A 10310-nucleotide genomic window follows, 5' to 3' on the forward strand; every position below is an offset into this window, starting at 1 on the left:
TCTATCTATCTATCGTTCTATCTATCTATCGATCTATCTATCTATCGTTCTGTCTATCTATCTATCGTTCAATCTATCTATCTATCTATTGTTCTATCTATCTATCTATCTATCGTTCTATGTATCGATCTATCTATCTATCTATCTATCGATCGATCGTTCTATCTATCTATCTATCTATCTATCATTCTATGTATCGATCTATCTATCGATCTATCTATCTATCTATCTATCTATCTATCATCATCTCTATCATTCTGTCGTTATGTCTGTCTGTCTATCTATCCATTTTCATGGAATATATTTTCAATAAATAAAATGGGTAAATATATTTGACAAACATTTTAGTTTTACTAAGCTAAAATGTACTATGTTTTACTTGAATTTTTTTTTGTAATGTTCAGGGGTGCACATTATTTTTGATTGGTGCTCACACTGCACATAGTGTGACTAAATATAACTATAAAAAAAATTTTTTTACAATAATAATAGTATTATTGCACTTTATTTAGTTTTTTAAATAAATAATAAACAAAATAAAGTTTGAAAATACAATTATATTTTAACATAAAATATGAGTATTAAATAAAAAATAAAGTTGTTTTTATAGTACACTTAAAAATGACAAGCCTACATTTTCTTTTTTTTTCCCCCTTCAACATTTTCAAACCTAAAATCAGCTTCTTCTTTTTTTTTTGGTGGGTTGCCAGCAAGTATATGCACTGTCGATTTTCCACCCTGGTGTTGCCGAGTGAAGCGCGTCAATGAATGAAATGTCGCCGTTTTATGCTTTGCTCTGAAACGGGCAACACATAGCCTGGATTTATGCCTTCAGTTTTAATGGGAATCTTATATAGTATCACAGTTCGTTGATCTAAAACAGTGACTCTGCATTAACAGCTGTCAACCTCAAATGAGCGGTCTGAACTTTTTTTTTTATTTTGCACCTGCGCACCACTTACTCTATGTGCACCCCTGGTAATGTTCCATTATTATCATTGCATCTCATTATATTCTCATTTTTATTTTAATAGTAAGTTTTACTGCATTACTATTAAAAAAATGGAATAATACATTAGGTAAACACTGGAATGCAATGATATTTTTTAAATATTAAAAACTGCATAAAGGCAGTACAATATGTACTGACCTTATGCATAGTATAAATACTTCTAAATAGCTAAATACAATTGAAATGATATATTATTATTATTCTTTTGTTTTCACATTACAGTAATGAGAATGGGATTTTCAGCATTTAAAGTGAGGAGAATTTTGGGTGTCAATGCAAAAAAAATGTTAATAGATTTTTCTTTAAGCAAAATATAATTATTTATTTCTCTTGATTTAGATTTTTGGGTAAAATATGATCCGGACATGTGTCATGAGATTCACCCGGTAAGGAGACGTGTGTGCAGATGTGTGTTCAAAGATTACAGCGAGAAAGGAAAGGCAATGCGATTAATCTTCACCACACTGTTCGTTGTTGTACAATTATCGTAATTACAAAGGCCCACCACCCATGGTAGAAAGCTCAGCACACACTACTCTCCTGCATTACACAAAGCTACATCAATTAAAGCGAATTAAGACTCTAGTGAAGAAAAATGACCCACAGAAGCTCCCGTCTCGGACAGAGCTGAGAGAAAGAGACAGACTGGGCCCTCATGCTCTGTGAAACAATGAGCCTGACCATGAGGATGCCAAAACCCCCTCATTATTTCTGCCTATATTAGTTGTACAGGTGACAGTGGCTCCGTGGTTTAGGGTTAAATGCTAGTTTGTGGAAGAATGTTTCAAACCTCAAGTGGCCATAGATTGTAACATTACTGTAATGGTTTCAGAACTGTTAAATGAAGTGCTAAAGCATATTTATATTCATTGCCATTCAAAACTTTGAAGTTGGAAAGATTTCCTAATGTTTTTGAAAGAAGGCTCATCAAGGCTGCATTAGAATTTAAAATAACAGTTTTCTATTTTAATATATTTAAAAAATGAATTTATTCCTATGATGAAAATCTGAATTTGAAATAGATATCTTTTGTAACATTATAAACTACTGTCACTTTTAATAAGTTTAATGCCTCCTTGCTGAATAAAAGCATATAGTAATTTAGTAAAATATATATATATACTGTATATATATATATATATATATTTTAAAAAAACTTTTGAATGGTATAGTACATAAGATTTCATTTTACTGAATAACAGGACAAACATATTGATGTTTCTAAATGTTATGTATGAATGTGAATGGCTTTGTACAAAATTTTTGTAACCATAGTTGCCTGTATGTTTGCTAAATCCTTCTATGTGATAATACAGATTTGTATTAATATTTTCCATTTATTAAGTGTCTAATCTCTAATTTGTCGTTCCTTGCTATCCCACTTTATTTTTCCTTCCATATCTCTGTTGTACTTTCTGTTTTGTTTTTCTCCTCCCCTTCCCGTCCTTTGCCCCTGTGACAGTTTGCCCTCCTGGTTTCTATGGGTACCGCTGCAGCCAGTCATGCCCACAGTGTGTACACAGCACAGGGCCGTGCCACCACGTCACGGGTCACTGTGAGTGCCTGGCCGGCTTCTTCGGCTCGCTTTGCAACCAAGGCAAGTAGCTCTGTTTTTCTGCTTTCTTTCTCTATTTTTCTCTCCTTCTCACCCACGGACCCTACAGATCCTTGGAGGCTAGTTCTGCTTGGAGAGAGGCACGAGAGAAGTATGGTCACATCACTGTCCAAGTACCTTTACTATAATTACAGTATTTTTCAATTGGAAACACACTATGACTGAATCAATACACTAAGGCATCCATTTCTCATGATAATGTGCCAGAAATACGCCGTTTCTGCAAAACTGTTGACACATTCTTGTTGCTAACACACAATTTGCAGTTCTGGTGAACGTTTTTGCTTTTTGCACAACTCTCAGGGGCCAGTGTGAAAATGTTTCGGGCCAGCTGATGGAAATGTTGCTGTCAATAATTATTATGCCTTGAAAACTTTTTTGTGTATTGAACAGTGTTGTTGCAAATTCCGCTTTGTCACCAATGTCATTGTCTAACTGTATGTAGACATTGTAGACATTGTTTAGACAATGTAGACATTGTCTTAACTGGTTGTTATGTAGATTAAATTATGCGGCTGGATTGTGCACTCTTTAGGAAGCATAAATGGATAGACACTGCCTTTTATTGTTGACATGTATTTTGATTGGTATGTAATTAGGGCTGTAAGATATTGAAGAAAAATGCGATATGCGATACCTTGTTAAAAAATGCGATATTCGATATGCGATACGATATTGCTTAAAGTGTGTAAAATCAATTTAAATTATATTTTAAAATATTTAAAAATGAAAATTATATAACCAATTTGTTTCACATTCTTTCTTGGAAAAGAAAGAATCACTACAACTTCTGAAAGTGACCAGCAGTGTTTTAGCATTACATAAAAAGTAATGTCACAAATCAGAAAATGACATTTTAACATCAGTGTGAACATACAAACAAAAAAAAGTATGACACTAATTTTATATCATTGTAACTTTGCTTTCCACACACTTGAAGTACTTCTTCATATACCACAGCAAAAACTATAGTCTGAGAAAGTTCAAACATGATTAAAGGCAAGTGAACAGTCAGTAAAAAAAAAAATGCGATACATGATACCTTGTTAAAAATGCGATATTCGATATGTGATACGATATTGCTTAAAGTGTGTAAAATCAATTTAAATTATATTTAAAAATATTTAAAAATGAAAATTATATAACCAATTTGTTTCACATTCTTTCTTGGAAAAGAAAGAATCACTACAACTTCTGAAAGTGACCAGCAGTGTTTTAGCATTACTTAATAAGTAATGTCACAAATCAGAAAATGTAATTTAACATCAATGTGAACATACAAACAAAAAAAATGTATGACACTAATTTTATATAATTGAAACTTTGCTTTCCACACACATTAAGTACTTCTTCATATACCACAGCAAAAACTATAGTCTGAGAAAGTTCAAACATGATTAAAGGCAAGTGAACAGTCAGTAAAAAAAAAGAAAGGAAAAGAAAAAAAAAGAAATACATAATGTACAAGCATAGATCAAATAAACAGTAGTATTCAGGTACAGAAATTTAAATCGCATCATATGACCCCTTTAATAATTAAGTGTAAAATAACACTGCATAGTGTTCACTGTATGAATTAAATTTAGATTAATCTTTGTTAAAGCCGTTTTGTTGTTTGATTCACATTAGTGACATTCAGCAGCACGTATTTATAGGCTGCTGTCCCTTTAAAACCGACTGCACGGATCCTGTATAATGATACACATCCGATTTCTTTCTCAGCTGTTTACATTTAATGATCGTCTTGAACTTGGTCTGAAACGCATCTCTCTGTGTGTGCGCGCGCTTTGCACGTGTGCGGCAGAACTGAAGAGACGCTGTGCGAGATGCGGCTTGTGCGCGTGCTTCAGGTGTGTGTCAGATAGCAATAGGAGACGGCAGAGTTGTTTTCTGCAACTTACTGCACTTAATAACTCTTTTTAACGTCAATCAATTCTCTGCTATATGCATCGAACTAAAACTTTGACCTTTTGCAACGTTTTGATTTAAGTAGTCTATTATTAAAATAATAATAATATCGCACGCGGTTTACCCCTCTCAACCTACCTGTCACTAAAATGAGCTGTATTCGACCCGCATGGAATGTTATGCCATTCTGTGTGTGTGCACGCTCTGGAACGGGCAGCATGCCCATCCGCAGAACGCCACGCTGACTCTGCGGCTCTGCCGTACTGAAATAATTGGCATTATCACTGACACTCTGACAAATAACCTTCAGAGGAAATCTGAATATTGCTGAGCTCATTCTTCTGAGCGAGACAAACACTTAGGAGTCAGGTCGATATCACCGCTTTCCATTTTTGTTGAGCTCCTGTGGAAAACCAGAGACAGCGTAGAGACAATAATTTGTTAATTTCCACTAATATACTTCATGCTTCAAGATTTACGTCTAGGAGGTCTATAATACCTGGAGAGAGCTATCCGTTAACATTCCCATTCATCATTCCCATTCAGCTGTGCTGCTTATGGATAACCCCCTCCCTGAGAAGTGCAGTTTGAAATCTGCCATCTCTGGCTGATGGCAAAACATCTACTGTAATATAATGGCATATCTGCATATATGTTGCTAGAAAAACTCATTTATTTCGTCAGAAAGCATGGCAACTTTCGAATGGCTGTTAATGGAGAAAGATGCAATGAAAATATCATCCTTTCTACCAGCAGGTTTTGACCGGAATAAACCCTGCATCCCTGATATACTTTTTTTAAGGGATCGTTTCTCTACTGTGATTTTAACTTTTTTAAAAGTTATTCAAATGAAGCTCCTCACTGCCCAAAAGGAGCGCTGTCAATATTGACTCCATGTTGACTGTTATATACACTTATACTGTACATAGTTATGGGATTCTGAGTTGTTTCAAGTCAATGAGGCAGATTTTCAACTCAAACTAATAAACCCTAACACTCACTTTCCACTCCACAGCACCCAACTGAGAGGTCCAGATGAAATATAGATAGACCATCTCATAATAATTAACCAGTCTTTTCATGAATTAAGGAAAGGCAGCATGAATATATAGAATTCACTTTCATTGCTTTCAGAGCTGTCTCGTGAATAAATATTTAATATGTTAAAGCAGAAGAAGAAGAAGGTTCGAGAAGGCTTGTTTTAATTTGTCCAGATCATAATTACTGGAAGAAAGGCAGGCCTCGGGGGGATCGTGGCTAGCCCACATACCTACTTTTTTGTAGTTTGGTCTATGCCGGTGTCCTCCGATGTCTTGAGCCCACGTTCACCCGTCTCAGAACGAGCTAATGAACTTCAGTACCTGGAGAGAGCTATCCGTTAACATTCCCATTCATCATTCCCATTCAGCTGTGCTGCTTATGGATAACCCCCTCCCTGAGAAGTGCAGTTTGAAATCTGCCATCTCTGGCTGATGGCAAAACATCTACTGTAATATAATGGCATATCTGCATATATGTTGCTAGAAAAACTCATTTATTTCGTCAGAAAGCATGGCAACTTTCGAATGGCTGTTAATGGAGAAAGATGCAATGAAAATATCATCCTTTCTACCAGCAGGTTTTGACCGGAATAAACCCTGCATCCCTGATATACTTTTTTTAAGGGATCGTTTCTCTACTGTGATTTTAACTTTTTTAAAAGTTATTCAAATGAAGCTCCTCACTGCCCAAAAGGAGCGCTGTCAATATTGACTCCATGTTGACTGTTATATACACTTATACTGTACATAGTTATGGGATTCTGAGTTGTTTCAAGTCAATGAGGCAGATTTTCAACTCAAACTAATAAACCCTAACACTCACTTTCCACTCCACAGCACCCAACTGAGAGGTCCAGATGAAATATAGATAGACCATCTCATAATAATTAACCAGTCTTTTCATGAATTAAGGAAAGGCAGCATGAATATATAGAATTCACTTTCATTGCTTTCAGAGCTGTCTCGTGAATAAATATTTAATATGTTAAAGCAGAAGAAGAAGAAGGTTCGAGAAGGCTTGTTTTAATTTGTCCAGATCATAATTACTGGAAGAAAGGCAGGCCTTGGGGGGATCGTGGCTAGCCCACATACCTACTTTTTTGTAGTTCGGTCTATGTCGGCGTCCTCCGATGTCTTGAGCCCACGTTCACCCATCTCAGAACGAGCTAATGAACTTCTGCTAGTCACAGCTGGAATGAAACGGAGCCTGTGACATGAGGGGGCCACTAGCTAATAAGAGGAAGCTTTGAGTTAGTTGAAATAGTTTCCACAAAATGAGAAGAGTGTGGAAATATAATTAATAAAAGGCAGTGGCACAAAGATTTAGCTTCAGGCTCACCTCAGTGGACGAACCATCTGATTGGAACATCTGACTCTGTTGTGTGGCCGTATTTCAACTCTCATGAGAAGCTGAGGACATTTATGCTGTCTTCCACAAGGGAGATGATGGGGAAGCATTTCATTTTATGTACCTTGCTGTGAACTCACCGAAACTAGAAGAGAGAGGGGTGGAAAACATTAAATTTCTAATTGAGGCAAGTGTCAGAGAATGGTGAAATATTCATTTTATTAAAAATGTACACAAGCTCTGTTTTTAATTTCGTAGTACATCAGTCGACCCTATTCTTGACGTTGGCAAAGATGGATAATTGGACTGTGTGACAGAAGCACATGTTTGAAGGGTGATTCAGCTTTGAAGTGCACACAGACACGACTTACAATCACTCCAGCATGTGTCACTCTGGTTTATCATCAGTTAATACTCATGCTGAACTATCATAGAACTTACTGTCACACATTATGATCTATGAAAAGTTTTAAAGGTGAATTGCAGTAAAGTTTAATTCAGAAACTATAACTACATTAACCCTTAAATTGCTTCATGTGGTAACATCTAAATTATTTTAAGTCAAAAATATCACTGCATCAACAGTTCAAAAGTATGTGGTCAGTAGGATTTTTTTATTTTGAAAAGAAATTAATACTTTGATATTCAGCAAGGATGCATTAATTAAATTGATCAAAAGTGACAGTAAAGACATTTAGAATATTACATAAGATGTCTGTTTTTCAGTAAATACTGTTCTTTCACACTTTTTATTCATCAAAGAATCCTGAAAAAAAAATGTGTCTTGGTTTCCACAAAAATATTACGCAGCCCATAACTATTTTCAACATTGATGATAATAAGAAATGTTTCTTAAACACCAAAATCAGCAAATTATTTCTGAAGGATCATGTGACACTAAAGACTGGAGCATTGACTGCTGAAAATTAAGCTTTTTGCTTTTCACAGGAATAAATGAATGAAATATATCAAATATGTGAAATGTATTTTGAAATATATTAAAATAGAAAACAGTTCTTTCAAGTTGTAACAATATTTCACAATATTACTGTTTTGTACTGTATTTTTAATCAAGTAAATGCAGCCTTGGTGAAAATAAGAGCATTTTGTCTTTTCAAAAGAATTGGGTGGGGCTGTAGTAGAGTTTGGGAAAGAATCATTTTTATTTTTCATCATTTCAATCACAAATTGTTCAGTGCCGCTGCTGACACACTTCACCTTCATTTCACTGAAAGCAAAAGCTATTTCAGAAGGATATTTAATTTGAATGCAAATATTTAACTGGAAAACACAATAGCATTACTGTGAACTAAGATCAGTGTTAGGAGGAGTATTCATTGTTAGCATCCTACAGATATGCTGTGATTACCATTGAAAGAATGACTCACAGGATTAAATGTTGTGCTTTCTGTCTGTGTTATGTCTGTTTTTGTCCCGTCAGTGTGTCCCAGTGGCAAATATGGGAAAGCCTGTGCTGAGATCTGCGTGTGCACAAACAATGGCACCTGCAACCCCATTGATGGCTCTTGCCAATGTTTCCCAGGTTGGACTGGAGACGACTGTTCACAGAGTACGAACCAGTTTGTCCTTCTCTGTTTAAGTTTCACCTTCTTTTATTTCTCCCACTCTTTGTGTTTTATCCTACTACTCTTTCCCATCCATTTTCGCCCCATTTCTTTCATGGACGTCTCATGTCATAGTGCCATGTAAATCATGACCATGTCCATTTTTCTTTGCCAAATACCCCACAAGCACGGCTCATGGAGACCAACAATTTCTTCAATAAATTACTTGATAGCACACTCTCAATAATTTACACAGTGCAAGAGAGCGGCAATATGAAATAGAGATGAGAGCAACAATGTCCCGGAGAATTTATCGCTCGCCCTCACGTCCCCCTCCCCTCTCACGCTGTTAATCTAACACTGTTTGCTGTAAGTGAAGAGGTGAGGATTGGTTGGGGGATTTCAATTATTAATTCCAAACAGTGACATTTTCAGCTTAAACTTGACTAAATTAAAACATTTATACTGTAGCTATGGCCCTCATTTCAATGTGATTTCCTCTTTATTTTGGCTGTACCACATTTTATTTGCAAAACATGCAAATTTTACATCAAATGCATCATTTTGTATACGTTATGTCAGTCAGGGGCCTGTAAATGTGTGTTTGGACGCCTGTTTTATATTAAAACACAATACACATGTGTGTTAGTCTTCATTTGACGGTGTCTCTGGCTCCGCAGTTTGTCCCATAGGCCAGTGGGGCCCTGACTGCTTGAACTCATGTAACTGTCACAACGGAGCCCAATGTAGTGCCTACGACGGAGAGTGCAGGTGCAGCCTGGGCTGGACCGGCCTCTACTGCACACAGCGTGAGTCTCTCTCACACACAAATACACACACATTCACAGTTATTAAATGTACAAACAAGCCTCTATTATGCACATGCACTCTCCCACACACACACACACATAATAAACGTAAAGTGATACAGTGACATCTGTTGGCAGTATTTCAGAACTGCAACAGGGAGTTGTGAAATCTCATGATGTTATGATGCCGCCGAGTGGTCCTTAATAATAAATGCACGTTTTTTTCACATCACTCATTTAACTCATTATATGACCTTGCTCAAGGCTGAAATCAAAAGCCATCGGCATCACGCCTGCAAAAAAACAGAATCCATCTTTCATTCATTATGTCAATCATTTCTTGATCCCTCCTCTGCTGCCACTCTGTTTGAAACTTTTTTTTTATGATGGCAGTGATATAAACTCTTTCTTGAGGAGTGATGAAATCAGTTTGTGTTTTGGTGCAATGTTTGCTCCAGTAGGCTTGTTATCTTTAGTGGCCAGACTGTCTTTGCGTGTTTGTGTATTTATGTACTGTGCGTGTTTGTCTATGAATTGCTATTAGTGTATGAGGCCGTCGTGAAAGGGGAAAAACTGCCATACTAATATAGTTCAATTTGTCGAATTCTAATGTTGCGGCTTCCCCTTACCAAAAAGTAGTATACTTCAAGTTTATTTTAGTAAGTTCACTCTGGGTTTCCTGTTGCTGGCGTCATCAGCGTACACCAACTGTGTGTTGTAGGTTAATGTGATGTAGAAGGATATCTCTTTCCTTCAGGCTGTCCCTCAGGGTTTTATGGGCGAGACTGTGCAGAGGTGTGCCGCTGTCAAAATGGAGCTGACTGTGATAAAAAACTATGGGAAAATCCCATAGGTTTATACTGAACAAAAGAGCCTGATATATTTTAGAGTTGGGCCTCTAACCACATAGCAAGACGCTAGCAACCACCTAGAACACTGGAGCAACCAATTGGTAACACTAATGGCGCTTTTCCACTGCATGGTACGGCTCGGTACGGTTCACTTTTGGGGGG

At 36.5% G+C, this 10310-nt stretch overlaps 1 protein-coding gene across 1 annotated transcript in view; it reads left to right on the top strand.

The window, feature by feature from the left end:
- Positions 1 to 10310, top strand: part of LOC107742889 (multiple epidermal growth factor-like domains protein 10) — a 107616-nt gene that overhangs the window by 82420 nt on the left and 14886 nt on the right. The window contains exons 11-14 of the mRNA XM_016555968.1: positions 2475 to 2609; positions 8365 to 8493; positions 9169 to 9297; positions 10055 to 10120. Of these exons, the coding sequence (XP_016411454.1) occupies positions 2475 to 2609; positions 8365 to 8493; positions 9169 to 9297; positions 10055 to 10120 (459 nt within the window). The remainder of the gene's footprint in view (positions 1 to 2474; positions 2610 to 8364; positions 8494 to 9168; positions 9298 to 10054; positions 10121 to 10310) is intronic.

This window comes from Sinocyclocheilus rhinocerous, unplaced genomic scaffold (genome assembly GCF_001515625.1).
Source record: "Sinocyclocheilus rhinocerous isolate Xijiao unplaced genomic scaffold, SAMN03320098_v1.1 scaffold1008, whole genome shotgun sequence".
NCBI lineage: Eukaryota > Metazoa > Chordata > Actinopteri > Cypriniformes > Cyprinidae > Sinocyclocheilus > Sinocyclocheilus rhinocerous.